This window comes from Doryrhamphus excisus, chromosome 9, assembly GCF_030265055.1.
Source record: "Doryrhamphus excisus isolate RoL2022-K1 chromosome 9, RoL_Dexc_1.0, whole genome shotgun sequence".
NCBI lineage: Eukaryota > Metazoa > Chordata > Actinopteri > Syngnathiformes > Syngnathidae > Doryrhamphus > Doryrhamphus excisus.
In genome coordinates, this window is record NC_080474.1 from 12684010 (window position 1) to 12703864 (window position 19855).

At 44.0% G+C, this 19855-nt stretch overlaps 1 protein-coding gene across 2 annotated transcripts in view; it reads left to right on the top strand.

Moving 5' to 3' along the window:
* The window catches only part of ttn.2 (titin, tandem duplicate 2), a 179643-nt gene that overhangs the window by 33059 nt on the left and 126729 nt on the right, over window positions 1-19855 (top strand). For both annotated transcript variants that reach the window (XM_058081579.1, XM_058081580.1), the window contains exons 43-64: window positions 4993-8808; window positions 9345-9623; window positions 9848-10411; window positions 10523-10804; window positions 10891-11169; window positions 11248-11529; window positions 11622-11900; window positions 12013-12300; window positions 12399-12677; window positions 12760-13041; window positions 13280-13558; window positions 13995-14273; window positions 14659-14937; window positions 15029-15316; window positions 15417-15695; window positions 16091-16372; window positions 16489-16767; window positions 16849-17127; window positions 17208-17486; window positions 17571-17858; window positions 17942-18220; window positions 18425-18706. In XM_058081579.1, the coding sequence (XP_057937562.1) occupies window positions 4993-8808; window positions 9345-9623; window positions 9848-10411; window positions 10523-10804; window positions 10891-11169; window positions 11248-11529; window positions 11622-11900; window positions 12013-12300; window positions 12399-12677; window positions 12760-13041; window positions 13280-13558; window positions 13995-14273; window positions 14659-14937; window positions 15029-15316; window positions 15417-15695; window positions 16091-16372; window positions 16489-16767; window positions 16849-17127; window positions 17208-17486; window positions 17571-17858; window positions 17942-18220; window positions 18425-18706 (10002 nt within the window). The remainder of the gene's footprint in view (window positions 1-4992; window positions 8809-9344; window positions 9624-9847; window positions 10412-10522; window positions 10805-10890; window positions 11170-11247; window positions 11530-11621; window positions 11901-12012; window positions 12301-12398; window positions 12678-12759; window positions 13042-13279; window positions 13559-13994; window positions 14274-14658; window positions 14938-15028; window positions 15317-15416; window positions 15696-16090; window positions 16373-16488; window positions 16768-16848; window positions 17128-17207; window positions 17487-17570; window positions 17859-17941; window positions 18221-18424; window positions 18707-19855) is intronic.

Here is a 19855-nt window from a genome sequence, read left to right on the forward strand (position 1 = left end):
TGCGGTATGACCTCTGCTACTTCCATGTCAACCAATCCACCAAGGCCCACCCATGCTATTATTTCAGCAACCAACCCTAGGTCTTCAGGGAGCCCACAGCTCGTCACCTCACTGGACAGAGCCCCTGAGACCAGTATGATATCAGAAAATGCTGATGAGGTAGTTGTGAAGCCGTTTGTAGTGCTGGATTCACGAAAGTCGGAAAAACAAAGGGAAACTATAAAGTATGAAGATATTGTGGAGTTACAGAGTTACTGTACTGATACTGATGATACTCCTGGAGAAGAGCCGTCCACTGACGTGACGCAAAACAAAAACCAAGATGTTCGAGAAGGTGATGACGAACCACCAGAGCTATCATTGGATAGCAGTATGTTTGTCAGCCTGCCGACCTTACAGACTGATGTTATGCAACCAGAGCAGTTGGTTTCTAGTGATGTAGTTGGGCCTAGTGTGCAAACTCAGAAGGCTAATGAAAGGCTTGGTGTCCTGGAACATCTACAACCATTACTTCTCCAACCAAAAGATGGTAGTAGTCGAGTCAGTGGACCTGAATATGCTGCTTCTAAGACTGAGAACCACAGAAGCCCAGAAGCGGTTGGCAAAATGGAAGAAGAGGAAGTAACCTTTGGTGCTGTGTATGAGTACTACAACCCTCCAACAGACTGCGGGCGTCCGCTTTCTCCTGAGTCTGAGATGTCGATAGAGATTGGCAGCACGGTCAGTGATGAGGTAGGAGAGCTAGCCGAAAGATTCTATACCCCAAGTTCATCTACAGAGATCTCCCAGCCAACCTTCCACACTCCCAAGTCTCCCAGTTCTTTTCATACTCCCAATTCTGATACACCGGGTGGTTTTAAGACGCCTCAGGAGTATCCATTTTCTCCTACAGAACAAAAGACAATCTCGACAGACTGCAATGAGAGGTTTTTCTCACCTGTCCAGTTTATCCCAACTGTTGATGATGAAAGTTTGGAAAGCGTGCCCTCAGAGAAAAGTGTGGATGACAAGTGGTACCATACCAGGAGTAGAGGCTCTCTCGGTCTTCCAACTCATCAGGAAAAAGTCCAGGGAATTCCTCCTGCTTTCCTCAGACCTCTCATTAAGAAAAGGGTCTTTGAAAATGACTCTCTGACATTTCTTGCTGAGGTTTTTGGCCTTCCATCTCCTCAGGTGAAGTGGTTCTGCAACAAAACCCAGCTGGTGGTTGATGACCGGATCAATATGGAGCGGGATGGTGACAGCATCTCTCTAACAATTCACAGTATAAGCAAAGCTGACCAGGGAGAGTACATATGTGAGGCTGTGAATGATGTTGGCGAAGCCAGAAGTGTTGCTTTAGTTGTGGTCATATCACAGGAAGCTAGGATCCTGCCTGCTCCACCAGCCGTCACCCATCAGCACGTGATGGAGTTTGATGTGGAGAATGATGATTCTTCTCGTTCACCTTCTCCTCAAGAGATTCTGCTTGAGGTGGAACTGGATGAAAATGAGGTGAAGGAGTTTGAAAAGCAGGTCAAGATCATTACAATTCCGGAATACGCCGCCGACAGCAAGAGCATGATTATATCGCTGGATGTTATACCAAGTATTTATGAGGAAGGGGCTGTGGACTTTGTAACCCAAGAACACGATGACCTGAAAATAGCTTTTGAGGTGACCGAAATGCCTCCAAGATTCATCAATCCTATCTGTGACATGGAAACATCAGAAGGTACCATTGTCATGTTTGAGTGCTCCCTGATGGGAATTCCGTCTCCCATTGTGTCCTGGTTCAAAGACGGCAAAACAATTCCTCAGAATAACAAAAGATACCAGCACTCGTCTGACGGTGACAACCACTTCTTGAAGATCTGTAAAGTGACAACTGAGGATGGTGGTGTGTACACCTGTAGTGCCATTAATGTTGTTGGTGAGACTCTATGTAGAGCCTCGCTAACGGTGCTAAGCACAAAGTATCCATCTGGAAAGACGAGAGGGAGGGAGCTAACATCAGTGTCCCTTGGCAGCGCCAAAGTTCAACCACAAAAGTTTGACCTGTTGGTCGATAATTCATTGGTAGACACTGAACAAGTGTCAGAAATTGAGCTTGAGTTTGAGTTTCAGCAAGAGGCTGATGAATCTCAGCGAGCAGTCTGTCTGGTAGCTAACACGGATGGTGAAATGAGCGAAGACCGTTACATGAGCATCAACTTTGACGTGTTTGCTGAGCCAGCAAAAGATGACAAGGTCGAGTTCAAGGGAAAGTCCTCGAATATGTGTAGATTTCAGTTCCAAGTGACCGAGACCGCCCCAAGGTGTGTCATTCCACTGACTGATGTAACCACTGCGGTCGGCACGCCGGTCATTCTGCAGTGTCTGGTTAGCGGGAAGCCAAACCCGACAGCAGAGTGGTACAAAAATGGTGAGCGTGTCACAGACAGTAGGTATATCATTCAGGAGAAAACTGCAGGCCACTTCAACCTTCTCATAACCAATGTAAGCCAGAGTGATGCAGGCGAGTACAAATGTGTTATCCAGAACGTAGCTGGATGGACTGAAACATCAGCACTTTTAAAAGTCTTCTAAAGTCCATAGAATCATGAGAATGCCCACATAGAATATTTACAGTTTGGGTGCTGGATGATAAATCAGTTTTAAATAAATCTGTTGTTGAGGACAACTATTAGTTTACGATCACCAAAACATGTCATGCTTTTACGCGTCCGCTCTTAAAAAGCTCTTGAGTGTTTATTTGCTGCAAAACTGAAGAATAGATTTTGCATGTTTTCTGAATAGTCTGCACAGAAACTACAGTAGAATGACAAATATTTCTTAGCATGACAGGAAAGTAAGCGTACTCTGTTTGTGTATCCCAGTGTATCTCAAACAAGACGCCAATAATAAAACATGTTAAAATGTCTTAACAAACCTAAACACCAATCTTCAGCATCTTGCTGAATTTGAATGACATTTTTACAAAAAATAATATTCTTTGTAGCCTTTGGTTTGTAAAACATGAAATAGTATTTTTTTTTTCAATTGCATTAAATTGTTAAATCTGGTATGAACTTTGTGGGCATAGGACATTGTTTTATGTGGGTCAATATAGTGCTTTTCTGTGTGACAACCAATTTACAAGCATTTCTAATGAGCATTTGACTGTGAAAACTTTTAAGATGTCATAGAATGTTTGGACTTGTACATATGAGGTCTTGTGTCAGTTGTTTCGAGAGTACAAATGCAATGATTGTTTTAGAGTTTATAAATTAAACTAACAAAGTAAAACTAGCGTCTGAGCTTTTTTCTTTGTCACTCTGCCGCACTTTTTGTCCCTCTTCTAGTCCCCGTTGGCCTCCACTCACACTGATCATTCGTATGACCACCCATTGACTTATCCTATCACTTCAGTTCTAATGTATTGTATTTGCAATTTCCCTAAGATATTCCAGTCTTTTAAGTCGTTGTGATTATTTATTTTGTAATTTAATATTTTGGTATTTGTAAGGGGGTGGCTGTCATTATTTTTTCTTATTTGCGAATTTATTAATTAAATGACACGTCTTTATTACAAACCAAAATGTAGTCATGGGTGAGCGACCGTGCTGTGGGTTTGACTTTTGGATTGTTTGAGTCTTTGTATTTCATTTCCACGATGAGTGTGTCATGCCAGGGTATGCATCAGTGGGCTCACGTAATGTGGCCGCCATGAATCAAATGTGTCGGACTTTAGATGTGAAATGGGCTGGGCCAGGGCAAGGTGTGAATGGCCTAGTGTCAATCTAGTTGTGGTTGTGTTAAAAATAGGGATGCCCCGATCAGGGTTTTATACTGCCAATTACGATACTAATACTAATCCATTCATGAGATCGGCCGATACCGATCACATGAATGGATTAACTGTACATTTTAAAATTTATTGTATTGTATGTATTGTATATGTATAAATATGATGTATTTATGAGTGTTGGCAAGGGGCACGTTAGACAATTCCAAGGGCCCCTAGCAAATAGGTAATAATTTAAAAACGTAGCGAAAAAAAATTTGTGAAATTATTTTTGTATTTGACACAAACCTGAATTTAATTTTGTGCATGTTTCGGATTTATACAAAAACATGGTAAATACACTTTAGCTCATGGCATAATTAGTATAATGGCAATAAGAGAGTAAAGTTGTTCAGTGTCACTTAAAGAAATTAGTACGGACAATTTGTGGCTTCACCATGGGAAAACAAAACGACGTCTGAACTAACCGCTTTGCTACTTTTTTTAAAAAAACCAAAATGTCACTGTGGTAGAAAGTCACATTTGGAGTCCGAAGACCAGAAGCTAGGCAGGTAACTCTACCTAGCCAGCTAGATGCCGCCATGTACAGTACAGCCAGTCACAGACAAGCAAAGTGTGTAAACAAAGATGCAAAAATAGTCGAACGGCGATAGGCTTGGCACGATGGCATTGATTGGCATAGCCTGTTGTCACGCTGTCAAACTGAAGCCATTGAGGTTTTACTGACTAGTTTGGATTCTCAATACTCTCAATATTCTTCAATACAAGATGTGTCATTTTGTTGGCAACCCTATGTGACACAGCAGACATGTAAGATTAGCCACCGCACTTATCGTTGTGTTATATGTATGTTATTTGTTTGTAATTAACTCAATCAATATTTATTGATGGCCGATCCATCGGAGAATCCGTTGGTTGTGTTGTTGTGACCAGAAAACTTACAGTGACTAATGTTATGAATATGCTAACAATGATTGTAATCATACAGAATATACATCTCTGTATAACACAAATCCATGGACAAATATTTTGTTTTTATTATTACGTTTCTGTTTTTTCACACTTAGTGTCACCATGACTGTCTTGGGTAATTCATATAGAAGTTGACTTCCTGTGTATCGTGAAACACGTCACTCAGGAATTAGTGTTTTTCATCATAGATTTAGACTTAGGAGTGATTTACATTATTGTGTGTCTGATTTGCTAAAATCATTTATTCTTGACAGAACTTTCTAGCACCACCGTGACCACAGTGGAGGAAGAAGAGGAAACCTACTACACTGGTGTCCAGTTACCACAGAAAACAAAAACACTTGAACTCATGCCAGAGTCTAAACGCTACTCTTCCACTTTAGAGAAGAAAAAGGAAAAACCAGTTTTTCTCAGCCAGCTCGCTCCAGTAGCAGTTACCTCAGGAGAGACCGCCACATTTACTGTCAAGGTGTCCGGCACACCAAAGCCAAAAGTTCAGTGGTGTCACGATGGGAAAGTGATCAAGAGCTCTTCTAGATATAAACTGACAGAGGAGAAGGAAGTATTTACATTAATTATTACACAGGTCACATCTGAATATGAGGGCGAATATTCCTGCACTGCTTCCAACAGATATGGCCAGACAACATGCACCACGTACCTGGAAGTAAAAAAGGACGATATTAGCCAGGCACAGAAATGGGTTGAGAAAATGTTTAAAATTACAGGCCAAGCTCCAACTTTCTCAGCACAGATCCAACCTATGAGATGCTCAGAAGGGGGTGATGCTCATTTTAATTACACAGTCATTGGTGAGCCAGCCCCTAAAGTTAAGTGGTACAAAGGTGCCTTCGAGATCCAGTCAAGTAAAAACTGCATCATTACAGCCAACCCAGATGGATCTGGCTTTATTACTATTAGGAGTGTCAAACAAGAAGACAGTGGCATGTACACATGCACAGCTTCCAACCAGTTTGGGGAAATGTCTACCAGTGCTGAACTGGTTGTGCTTAGAGAATCTGTGTCAAGCAAACAGGAAAAGCTGACAGTAATTCAGAAGAAAGGTTATAAGGTTTCTGTGACGGAGCAGGCGACAGAGTCCCGCCTGTACCAGGTCAATCTGCCAGGTCACGACAAGGCAAGATCAGATCAGATGGTTTACACCATAGGCACAGAGGACCGTCAGATTATTCCCAGCGAGCAAGTGGGCTCGCTTACAGAGCTTGATATCTCCGCTGCTTCTATTCAGCGTGAGCATGTGACCCATCAGGCAGCAGTCCTTCAGTGTCATGAGGTAGAGGAAAGGGTGTCAGTGGTCCTCACACCCCCGCCACAGGTTTCAGCGGTTCCTCATAAGCAGCTTCACATGGCGGCATTTACTTCATCTGTTGAAGAGAGTCAGGATCTCACAGAGCAGCACTGTGATCGCATTCAGAGTCCAGAGGTCATTGAGCTCCAGGCAGCCAAAGAAGCGAGATCAAAAGTTATGTCAGCTGTTGCCGAGGAGCTCACCCCACTTTCTACCACAAGCATTGAGCCACTGGCTGACAGAAAGTCTGCTTTGATAAAGCCAATCCCAGAACCCAAACATCTAGTTAGCGGGCATCAAGTGGAGTCACCATTATCAATTGTGAAAGAACAATCTCAACACCTCCCCAGACCACAAGAAGAGAAAGGTTACAAGGTTAAAGAGGGTGTTAAAATTTTATATTCCGCCCAGTCTACAGAAAAATATAAGCTTGCAGAGGGTCACACCACAGAACTAGCTACAGCAGATTCTGCTATGAAGACACCTGTCAAGCAAGAGCAACAAAGTTCAATTCTGGCTTCTGTCAGCGAATCCAAGCAAACTTTGGCTAAGGAGATTACATTCTCCATGCAGAGGCCAGCTGAGGAAACTGCCCTTCTCTCTAAGGATAGAATAATGAAGGTTGGTGTAACCGCAGAAGAAAAGTGCACACTTCATGCTGAGTGTTCTGAGCAGTTGCCTTCTTTAGATAGTACCACATCCATTCAGTCCCAGTTAGAGGGAGAGCAGGTGTTACACCTGCAAGTTATCAGTGACCAAGACTTACTTCCCTCCGAGACCAGTTTCACTTGTGAGAAACCAGACTCGCAGCAGGCAGGTACCAGGAGGAGTCCCACAGTGTTGCATACTGTCAGCCAGGATGAACAGAGGACAGTCATTTGTGAGGATACATCTGACTTTAAGGCCAGAGCTAGCGCTATTTCCATTCAACCAGATAAGGAACCCCCCTCTCTGCTCCACCTCCAGTCGAGCCAGTCCATTGAAGTGCTGCCCAAAGAAGGTATTCTTATAACAACAAAGCCTGAGCAACAATTAGCAACACAGAAACCAGAAAAGGCTCGCAGCCATGCAGCTATCTCAGAGGAGAAACGAGAGTTCACAGCAGATCAGCACTCAGAGCTTGGATTGTCCGTGACTGGAGTTCAGTCTCAGCTTCGAACTGAGCCACGGCCTCAAAACATCCTCCAGCTGTCATTCCAGCCCATGCAGTTGCCAAAGGAGACGCCAGTCACTTCTGACATTAAGCAGCAACGTGCATTAGTACAAAAGGAGGATCGCTGGAATGTTATGCACCTCACCAGCATGGTAGACAGTCAAGTATTAGAAGCAGGGCACACTGACACTCTTGCAGCCGTAGACATCGTCACCTGCCAGACAACTTTAGAAGCAAAAGTTTCCACTGAGCCAGTTCAAATTGAGGAGAAGGAGATTTGCACAGAGAGCACTGCCCTTCTTGAAGCTGCAGAGCAGGACTTTGCTGTGCAGATCCAGGAAGGCCAGTCAGTCAGGCAGTCGATAGTAATGGATGAGAAGCAAGTATTGACAGGAGAGCTCTCTCAAGAGCTCACCAAGTCTGAGTCCGCCAAAGTCACTGCTACTAAGCAACCAAAGCTGTCCATGCGAGCATCAGAATCCAAAGACAGCACGACTCTTCCCAAAGAAATTACATTTGTTCTTCAGATACCAAAGCCATCAAATGTGAATGTACGTCGACAGCTCAGAGACGCACTTCAGTCTGCTGTCGCCAAAGAGCAGCCGGTTTTACTTGCTGATATTACAGGAAAGCTCCAGGCTATAGAGATACATGAAGTCAAAGTCCAGAGAGAACCAAAATGCACCATGTTTACCTACCTGATCACATCAACCAGCACACCTTTGGAGATCACTCTGGCTTTTGAGGGTGAATATCCTCAGATAGCTGACCTCAGAACTGAACTTCAGGCAGCTTTTCACTCTATCGTGCACCAGGAGGCCCATCTTTTGACTTCAGATCAACCCGGCACTATGCAGTTAGACAAACCTCAGAGAGCACAGCTCACGTCAGCCCACTCAAAACAAATTAATTCCTCCATTGTGCAGACAGTAAGTGTGGAAGAAAGCTCCGTGGATTTCACTGCTGTTGAATCCCAGGCAGCGGCCCTCAGAACAGAGTCTGAAATGTTGGCGGAACGTGCCTCAGCTCAGCAGCAGATTGTAGTCCAGGAATCCAGGGAAGCAAAGGTGGCACAAGCTGTCTCATCGAAGGTCCAAATTTCCTCCGAGGCCACCATGGCCTTTGAAGAGTCGATGGTGGTATCAAGACACGAGGTAAGGTCCACAACGAAGACTCAAGAAAAGACTGAAGAGACCGCTGCATTCACAAGCATCTTATCGACCACCACCACCTCCTCTGAACTGACTCAGGATGTCAGCATACAAAAGGAGCATATGGTGGAAGTTTTCAAAGAGGAGATGTCACTTTTAAGGAGAGAACAAAAAGAATGTCCCTTAATAGTCGCCACTTTGGAAGACTTAACAGTTGAGGAAAATAGTGAAGTAACATTTAGCACCACCATTAATTACGTCACAAAGGTAAATTGGTTTTTCAATGGACAATTGGTGAAATCTGGCAATGAGTTCAAGTGTTTCACAGACGTCGACACACACTCACTGGTAATCAGCAAAGTTGTCAAGGACAAACATCAAGGAGAATTTGTTTGTGAGGCTGAGAATGAAGCTGGCAGAACAACAACATCTTCAAGACTCACAGTGGTCTCACGAGGTTTGACAACACAAAAAAAATCAGTGTTTCATCTAGTCATCCATTTTCACCGAGAGCCCCTCATCATTCACTAAGACATGTTCATTCAAGACACGAGTATTCACGTTTGAATCTGCCTGAGCAGGAACTAACTCACCTCATCTTGCTTGTTCCACGTCACTGATTGTCTAAAGACCTGAATCAGCTCCACTTTGGTTGATTCCGGTTTTCAGGCAACTTTCATGGTCTGTCATTATCCATTTTTCCCCACATGTGCATGTTTTTGGATCTTCAGCCTGACATCACATCTTTCTCCTCCTTTATAGCCTGAACCCAAGCCTAGTTCATAACCACCTGAAATAAGCAATTCATCTTAAAAATAGAATTAGTTCAAATTCTGAGGCTTGTGTTCTTGCTGTTTTTCTTTCCACAGAATGAAATGTCATCCAACACCATTGCATTCCACCAGTCTTCTTTCCGACTGTTCTTGTTTTACATACCATATACCCATTTTCCCCCCTGACATATGTCTTCTTCTTTGTCTGTGTGTGCCTCAGTGCCACCCATCTTTAGGCAGAAAATCACTCCTCTGGAGATAAATGTCGGCAGCCAAGCAAAGTTTGAATGTGAGATTGAGGACGCCCCAAGTGTGACCTTCAAATGGTACAAGTCTGGCATGGAGATCAGACAGAGCGAGAAGTACCGGATCATCAGCCGACACACCGGATCTTCTCTGGAGATCTTGAATGCAGTTAAAGCCGACAGTGGAGAATTCAGTTGTAAAGCTACAAACCAGCATGGAGCTGACAGCTGCAGTGCCTCTATCACGGTTACTGGTAAGACCTTTGGTTGCATCCATCTTGTTACTTGCATGTCTGAGTGAGTGAGAGAGAGAGAGAATTATAGAATTTTTTACAAACTGGATTTAGTGTTGAGGATGAGAGTTGCTCCCTCTCTTGAAAACGTCACATGGTGGTGAGCCATGAGCTGAGCTTGCACGGATTGGAATAGTTTTGTTGCTTCCAACCACTAAAGTTCATGTTCTGCCTGATCTCCATAGAAATGTACCCACCACTATTTGTATCAAAACCAGAGCCAATGACTTCCTATGTGGGAAAAGCAGCTGTGCTCCAGTGTTCACTCACTGGATCCTCACCCATAGAAGTGGTCTGGCACAAAGACAACATTGCCATCTTGCCCTCTGACCACCATGTCATGAAATATGACAAGAACAAGTATTCCCTCCACATTACCAATCTTGAGCTGGATGACCAGGGAGTATACTTGTGCAAGGCGTCCAACAGTGTTGGCACTGCTACTTTTAGCACAGAGCTAAAGGTAATCAACAAGCCCAAATTCATTAGGACCATTGAGCCAGCATCAGCAGCTGTCAATGAACTGCTGAGGTTGGAGTGCCAGCTGGATGAGGACACGTGTGTGACTGTCAGCTGGACCCGGGATGGCAAAAAGGTCCACCAGAGCCTTGAGTGTAGGCTGTCTTTTGAAGACAAGGTGGCCGTTCTTGAGATACCAAAGTCCAAAGTGAAGGACTCGGGAATGTATGTGTGCACAGCCTCAAATGAAGCGGGCAGCACTTCCTGTGAGGCTTTGGTGACAGTTCAAGGTAAGACGTTTGAGCTGGTGGGTTGTTGCTGAAAAGCACTGTTCTACACTATTTGTTATTTGTACTTTTGCCCGATTTTACGTCATGAGTTAAATTAATCACTGCTTGCAGAGCCTCCTAGTTTTGTCAAGAAAGTGGAGCCAAGTGTGACATGGAAGCAAGGGATAGCTGCACGCTTGCACTGCACCATAAAAGGTTCTCCAGAACTACACATCCACTGGTTCTGGAATGAGAGCGAGCTGAGCTCTGGAGAGAAACATAAAATGTCTTTCACAAACGGGACTGCCACTTTGGAGATAATAAACGTTCAGGTCACAGATAGCGGGAGCTACACCTGTGAGGTGTCAAACAATGCAGGCAGCGAGAGTTGCAGTGCCACTGTAGCAGTTAAAGGTTGGTCTGAGACATCTCATCGCTTCGCCTGTACCATTCACTGCACCCGTAACAACATATGCACATGCAATCCTTTCTGACAACAGAGCCACCATCCATTAGGAAAGAACTGCAGACTGTGGAGGTGGTGAAAGGCACAACCGCTCAACTGGAATGTGAAATTGCAGGAAGTTCTCCCTTTGACATCACTTGGTCGAAAAATAAGAAAGCCATCAGTGGCAGTAACAAATATAAAGTAATCTCCCAAGAGTCCATGTCGAGGTTGGAGATACAGCCGTTTGAAAGTGCAGATGTGGGCGATTATCAGTGTGTCATATCCAATGATGTCGGCAAGGTCACCACTAAGGCTGTAGCTAAACTTAAAGGTTAGTAAAGCAAACTAACAACATTTGTCCAACATGGACTCTTCATCTTAGTTGTCGGCGCATTTTAATCTTTTATAGAGCCACCAACCTTCTCAAAGAGGGTTGAGAGTGTGACGGCAGTGTTGGGAAATAGAGTGAAACTCCAGGGAACTCTGAAGGGCTCAACTCCCATGACAGTCAAATGGATGAAAGACTCTGAAATACTGAGAGATGATGATCCAAACATCAGCATGGCATTTGAGAACAATGTTGCAAGTTTGACCATCTCAGTCGTGGCCATTAGCCATGGCGGTAAATACCTGTGCCAAGCCGAGAATGAAGCTGGTCAACAAAAATGCGAAGCTGCCCTGACAGTACATGGTCAGATGATCACTCATGCATGCGTTTCTTCTTCTGACTAATTGTTAACACTTATGCTGAATGGCTGTCTTTATGTATGAATCTTATCTCAGAACCTGCTAGAATTGTAGAACCGGCAGAGTCCATCAGTGTCACTGCCGGTGATTCAGCCATGCTGGAATGCACCATCTCCGGAAGCCCAGACTTGAAGGTCAAGTGGTTTAGAGACGGCAAAGAGATGATCAGTGGACGCAAATATAAGATGAGCCAGAAGGACAATGTCATCTCCATGAAGATTCTTAAAGCAGAGAAAGGAGACAGCTCTGAGTACAAGATGGAGGTTTCAAATAAAGTTGGGAAAGACCAGTGCACATGCTCAGTTACAGTTCTAGGTTTGGACCTCTTTTGCCATAACTTCTTGAAGTAGTTGTATTAGATAATATCAACAGCAGATCTTGGGTGTTGTTGTTTTGTAACTCTTGATGCATTCTCTTTAATATACAGATCGTATAATGCCGCCAAACTTCACCAAGTTCCTAAAAAGAGTTGATGGTAACATTGGTAGTGACATCGTCCTGGAGTGTAAGGTGTCTGGATCTCAGCCTATCACCATCACTTGGTTCAAAGACGAACAGGAAATTGAGTCTGGAGCCAAGTTTTGTCCTGAATTTAAGGAGAGCTCTGCCACACTGACAATCACTAGGCTGGAGAAAGCCGACTCCGGAGTTTATAAATGCAAAGCCACCAACTCAGCTGGCCTTAAAGAAACCAGTGGCACACTTTACGTCAAAGGTGGTGTCCTGCTTCCTTTTGGTGTCTGCAGCCTTTTAAAAAAAAATTTTTTGATGCTAACATGAAATATACATTTCTCTCCTGTTAATGGCCTCCAGAGCCACCTGTATTCACAGCAACACCCGACAATCAGGATGTTATACCTGGAACGACAGTTTGCCTTCAAGCTGCTTTCACTGGAACACCTCCTTTATCTGTGAAGTGGTTCAGAGACGATAGGGAGATGATCAGTGGAGGTACCTCTTTCATCAAGAAAGAAGCTTCGTCAAGCACATTGGAGCTTCCCTCTGTGAAGCCCAGCGACTCTGCTACATATACCTGCCAAGTGTCAAATGATGCTGGCAAGGTGGACTGCACTACAGTCCTCTTTGTGAAAGGTGCCGATCATAATATGCATGAACATCCCTGATTGTTTAACAGTAGCCCGGTTTCATCATCAAGGCTCAACTCTTTTTTCAGAACCTCCCGTCTTTGTGACCAAGCCCGAGGCGACCAAGCTGGTCACCAGCAATGACAATGTCAAACTGGAATGCAAAGTGACAGGCAGTCCTGTCATCGGTTTTATGTGGCTGAAGGATGGGATGGCAATCAGCCATAGTCCAAAATACACAATAACTTCAGTAGACCTTGTGTCCTGTCTGGAAATAGTCAAGTGCACCTTAGAGGACAATGGAGATTATGTGTGTGTGGCCTCCAGTGAGGCTGGCAGTGACCGCTGCACCAGCACAGTCACAGTCAAAGGTTAGTTTGCTTTGCACCCAAAACATACCATGGGAAGTTTTATGGTGTTCATTGCTTTAACTGCAGGGTTGTAATAGTACAATGTGCATTAACAAGACCACGATGGTCATCTGTTTGTGCACCAATTTGACCCTAATTTGGATGAACATCCATTCCATTCGTCCTCTATATCTTACAGTAAAACTGCAGCTCAGTCTGTTCAGTTTAATGTGCTAACGTCTCCATTGTGTTCCTTCAGAGCCCCCGATTTTTGTCCGTTTCTTGGAGCCAAAAGATGTGGTCAAGGGTTCTGAGATGATGCTTGAGGGCCAAGTCTCTGGTTCATCCCCGTTCAATGTGTTGTTTCATAAAAACACAAAGCTGGTGAGGAATGATAAGAGACACAGGATCACTGTGAAAGATGACCTGGTGGCCCTTCAGCTGCTGGCGGTGGAGGCTGGTGATGTTGGCTTGTACCAGTGTACAGTCGAGAATGAAGTGGGGAGGGCCACTTGTGATTGTCAAGTCACTCTTAAAGGTCGGTTGTGAAACTATAACTTAATGTTCACTAATAATTGGTAGGAAATTCATTTTGTCCGAACTCAGGACTAAAGGACTGGGACCTAGACTTTACGGCCCCTATTCTAGAAAGACAGTCTTGCGAGTGGTCTTCTTTACATTAAGAAGCTAACAAAGTGACAACACATCATTAACATTATCATTTAAATGTTTCATCTTTGCTGGTTCTGGTCTACGGATGGGCAATATGGCCTGCATCATCAACATACTTTACCAACATCGTGATATGTAGGCCAGATTTATTGTTTGAATTGTAAGTTGTTTATATTGCACAACCTTATTCTATTGTGATGTTTCTATGCGTTTCTATGCAGATTACAGATTTTTTTTTATTGATTGTGCAGGGTGAACCCTGACCAATAACACAAATCATGATGATTAATTTTGTGTTCTAGACCCACCATCATTTGTCCAAAAGCTGGAGAGTATCAGTGCCTTGGTAGACAGCGAGGTGTCTTTGCAGTGTACCTTGAAGGGCTCGGAACCCATTGTTGTGACCTGGCTCAAAGACAATCGCGAGCTTAAGGAAGCTGAAAACATTCGGATGACATACGAGAACCAGACAGCTTTACTGCACATCAGACAGGTCCTCAGTCAACATGGTGGAAAATACTCATGTCATGCGCAGAATCAGGCCGGAAGTCAGACCTCCTCTGCCGTCTTGACAGTCAAAGGTCGGTGTCCTTCCAGATACGAATGATCATCTGAATCTCATCGGTTTACCGAACCTTCAAAATCTTTTTCACCAATGCTATTATGAGCCTACACACATACAGCCTATCTTTGTTATACTTTGTTACAATTAGCATTTTAGCCAGCTTAACTCTCAGGTGATCTGGGGTGTGTAAGTACGTTGTGGAAGCCCAGCTTCTTGTAACTGAGAAGACACAGTTCACTACAGCCAACATAGTTCTGTGGTTTCAGAATTCAGCAAGTTTATATGACAATATGAATTTCATTTTCTGAACACTTTCACTTCAAGACAAGCTCAGGATCATTTCGGATTTTTTCTTTGTTTGAGGCTCAAGAGTTTGCTGATTGTTCTTCTTCAAATCTTAGAACCTGCTACAGTCACAGAGGAAGTCAAATCCATCAGTGTGACTCAGGGGGATCTGGCCACACTGGCTGCCAGGTTCTCAGGCACAAAGCCACTGAAGGTTCGATGGCTCAAGGCCGGCAAGGAGCTAACCTCAAGCCAGAGATATAAAGTTCAAAGCACAGACTCCAGCTCTGTGCTCAAAATCAATAAAACTGATAAAAGTGATGCAGGTGACTACATGTTTGAGGTTTCAAATGATGTCCGCCACAGCTCTTGTGAGGCTACACTCACCATTTTGGGTCAGTTGCCAACATTTTTACCAGAACTCTTATGACGGAATTCCTCTTCACATGCACAATGTTGCTAAACTCTTTTTTCCCCCCATGCCAGATCAAATAATTGCACCAAATTTCACGAGAAAGCTGAAACAAACGGAAGGAATCAAAGGGTCGTTTGCTCATCTGGAGTGTGTGGTGTCAGGCTCGCTGCCGCTAAGCGTCCAGTGGTACAAAGACGAGAACCAGATCCAAACTGATGACAAACACAAGTGCAAGTTCTTTGAGAATGTTGCTCTTCTTGAAATCTCGGATCTTGACAGCAGAGACAGCGGCAGCTACACCTGCATCGCTAAGAACAAAGCGGGAAGTGCACAATGCTCTGGGATCTTGTTTGTCAAAGGTTTGACTTTTTTGATCTTTGATCTTTAACAGATTTTTTTAAACTGATCTTTTAAACAGAACCAAGTTCTTAGACAATTACTGATTCTCTCCTCCTCCAGAGCCACCGTGCATTGTTGAACAGCCAGAATCTATGAATGTTCTTCCCGGCTCAAAGGTTAATTTTAGTGTTTTGGTGTCGGGCACGCCTCCATTGACCATCAAATGGTTTAAAAACCAGAAAGAGATATTATCCAGCTCAGATTGCTCGGTGATTAAAGACAACACATCCACATCCCTGGAACTGTTCTTTGTCAAAACCTCGGACTCTGGCGAGTATGTCTGCGAAGTGCACAATGACGTCGGAGCCACCTCCTGCCAGACCACCCTCTTTGTCAAAGGTTCCTCAAAGGAAATAATTCTTGTTCCATCCATCTGTTGGCCCATTCTTCTTATCTCCACCAATATTAGCATATTTAAGCATGTTCTATATTGGTTCTAGAGGAATTAGCTCACACCAGGATTAAATAGCATGCTATATAGCTAACAGCTGTTAGCTATCTGCTTTCTTAAACACAAACCCATGTTCAAGTCATGGTTTTATGCTTCAATTACAAGCTACTCCTCTGGAGTTTTTTCAATGCTGACAATTCATTTCTTGTGCGGTACAATACATGACAAATGGACACATAACGTTTGAGACTAGTGCCACATTTGGATGGAAACGCATGCAATCAACTTAAATCATCTTGTCGTCAACTTTCTGATGGACACATCTGTTGTATTTCTTACTCAGAGCCACCAAAATTCACACGAACCCCAGCACGGTTGTCCGTAATCCGCCCAGGACAGAGCCAAATGTTTGAGTGCCAAGTGAGCGGCACACCTGAGATAGACATATACTGGTTCAAAGAGGGCTCCGAGATCGTCCCCAGTGGTCGCTACAAGATGGCCTTCATTAACTCTGTGGCCACACTGGAGCTTTGTGGAGCTGAGATCAAAGACAGCGGAATTTACTTCTGTGAAGCTCGCAATGAAGCCGGTAGCGAGAGCTGTAGCATGGAGCTTAAGGTCAAAGGTAATTCACCGAGATACCAGCGTTCAGTTTAAGCGATTGATTTAGAGTTTGCCTCGACCACTCGCTGGTTTAAAAGTAATAATGTTCAGAGAGGTCTATTTTCTTTTTCAATGCAGAGCCACCGTTGTTTGTGCGAGAGCTGATGCCAGCTGACATTGTCAAAGGCTGCAGTGCCTGGTTGGACTGTCAGCTGACAGGGACTCCTCCCTTTGAGATTACGTGGAACAAAGATGGCAAAGAGCTCAAAGCCAGTGCTAAACATGGCCTCTCTCTGGTCAGTGACACTGTGGGCTTGGAGGTCAGCAAATGTGATGCTGGTGATGTTGGTGAATACCAGTGCACTGTTGCCAATGAAGTGGGAAGCTGTAGTTGTAAGACAATGCTAAGCCTCAAAGGTTGGTCGATTTGAATTAGAAATTAATTTATGTTTTAATCCACGGTCAAAATTAACATTATTGATTGGTCTTCCCCAACAGAGCCGCCAACATTTACAAAGCGAATGGAAAATGCTACATGCGTTCTCGGTAAGAAAGTGGTCTTTGAGTGTGTCGTCAGTGGCTCTCCCAATCTCTCTGTGCAATGGCAAAAAGATGGGAACTGGATTTTGGAAGATCCTAAAATGGAGAGAATATTTAAGAATAATGTAGCCACTCTCAAAATCCCTACTTGTGAAGCGGATCACAGTGGGTCATACACTTGCCAAGTGATGAACGAAGCCGGACAGGATAAGTGTGTTGCCACCCTGGCAGTCCAAGGTATGCTTAACAAATCTGTGCTATCAGATCTTGGTCTACTATGGCAGCCCCTATAACAACGGAACTTCATTGCCATGCAGAACCTCCTCAAATCTCAGAGAAACCTGAGGTGGTAAAAGTGACGGCTGGAGATCCGGTCAGCCTGGACTGCAAGGTAACAGGCTCGGCTGAGCTCAAAGTAAGATGGATGAAAGATGGCAAGGAGCTTCAGTCCATCAGGCAGCACAAGTTGAGCTTTGAGAACAACATGAGCAGTCTGAAGATTCAATCAGCTCAGAGAGAGGATGAAGGAGAATACATTTTTGAGGTGTCCAACCACATCAGCAGTTGCAGCTGCACAGTCAAAGTGGTTGTGTTAGGTCAGTCAGCATGCGGTATATAGAACATGTTGCTTTTTGGGCCAGATGAAGATAATCACCTTCTGTTTGTTCTCCTGGTAACAGAACAAGTCATCCCACCAAGCTTCATTAAACCCCTGACAGACATGCATGAGATTTTGGGCTCCTTTGTTCAAATCGGTTGCAAAATATCCGGTTCCATTCCAATCTCAGTGGAATGGCAGAAAGATGGAACCAAGATCTCAAGTGGCGTGAAACACAAACTTATTCAGCAGGACAATTCTGTCTATGTGGAAATTGAGCATTTAGAGATTTCGGATGCAGGATCTTACTCTTGCAAACTGAACAACACAGCAGGAAGTTGTGAATGTACTGGAATCCTGAAGGTCAAAGGTTAGACTTTCTGTTCCATTTGAATTGGTCACCGGATCTACAGAACCTGCTTTAAGCCCATCCGTCTTTTTATCTGTCTTTAGAACCTCCAAGCTTTGTGACCGTACCTGAGTCTCAGGCGGCCATACCCAACACCACAGTTCGCTTCAAAGGAACATTCAAGGGAACACCACCATTCAGTGTGAAATGGTTTAAGGATGACACAGAACTCATGACCGGACCCACTTGTCTCATGGGACTGGAGGGGCTTTCATGCCTCTTAGAGCTCTACTCAGTGGGTGTCAACCAGAGTGGTGTCTACTCCTGCCAAGTCAGCAATGATGCTGGTTCTGTACGCTGTAGTGCAGACTTGATGGTCAAAGGTTGGATACTCGTCTTGTCAGTCTTGTCTTCTGTGTCTTAATTAGCATTAAGACATACCTTAGGCCAAACTACAGATTGTTTGTTACATTTGTTTAGTGAATTAGTTAGCTTTTTATCAGCAACAATATGAATGTTTTTTTTTTTTTTACGGTATAAACCCAACTTCAAGTTCACGAGCTAACGTGAATGTTTTGGCTTTCCAGAACCACCAGAATTTGAGCTGAAACTCCCTGCCGATAAGTGTGTGAAGCAGGGTGAGCCACTCCGCCTGGAGTGCAGAGTCACTGGTACCGGACCGCTCAAGGTGACCTGGTACAAACAGGACACTAAGCTTACTGATGGTGGCAACTGCAGAACGTCGTTTATTGATTCTGTGGCAGTCCTTGAGCTGTTCGCCGCCGGTTTTGATGATGATGGAGTTTACACATGTGAAGCTCAGAATGATGCTGGCAGTGTCAGTTGCAGCACCACTCTAGCTGTAAAAGGTTTGTTTATTTCTGACTTCCTATTCAATATCAGTGACTGTCAAAGGGCTCTATTTTCGTAGACCAGGTACAGGTGCGCCGCGCAAACGTATCTCCTCCTCATCCTCGTGCATATTGTCCATCTTTTCAGATCACGTTAAGAATAACACCGACTGACTTACATTTATTCAACGAGCGTCTCTCTTTTTTATTTTTCTCTTTTTTTTCCTTTTTCTATGAGATTCATGAGATGTGATAGGCCGATAAGAGAAGCCGAATATATACTCTGTAACGGATGCCGTGGCTGTTTGTGGTTGGCTGAAAAAAGCGGAACTCATTAGTTCCCATTATGCGTCAGATGTGATAGGACAATTAATCCAAAAACGTACATGCTGGTTTAGACGGTTATATTAAATAGTGTTTGCTGTGATTGTTTATTGCATTGAAATGTGTCTGACACTGAAAACCTGCCTGTGAGGTTTTGGTGACGTGTGTGCACTGTGCGCCTGTCAGCCAATTTAACACTGCGCCAGGTGTGCTTCGCCTGCGCCGAGAATAAACCAGGTCAGCACACCTTCAGTGCACCGTTTTTCACTGCGCCAAGCTGAAAATCTGGACACCTCCCCCTGGTGCACCACCATGGCCATCTGCTAACAGATTACCAAATTGTCTGCACTCAGTGGTGCGCTGGACGAAATTACCACTGTATCGGGTGCGCCACGCTCCGCCACCTTGTGTCACCTTGCGCTGTGCCACGAAAATAGAGCCCAAAAAGTTTAAAACTGTCATCCGCCAGATGTCACATGAAATGTATTTTTGAGCAAATATCAGTTTTTGCTTTTTGACTTGTGTTCCATTATGAATGAACCAACAAACACAATGTTAAAATCACATCCACAGCAGTTTCACAAGCAAATACTCTTAGTCAGGACTAGGGATGAGCCGAATACTCATTATAATACCAAATACTCTTTTATAATGAGTATCTGTTATGGATAATGCCATGAAAGTCGTACATCTCATCATTATCTGTATTAATGTTGAAAGAAAATCTTCATTATCTATTCTCTCTTCATGCTCCGTGATTGGTCAGTCACACAGCTGCCTTAATCACAAACACGGTGTCAAGTTGAAAACAGATTATGTGGCGTTGCCAACTGCCTCCACTAT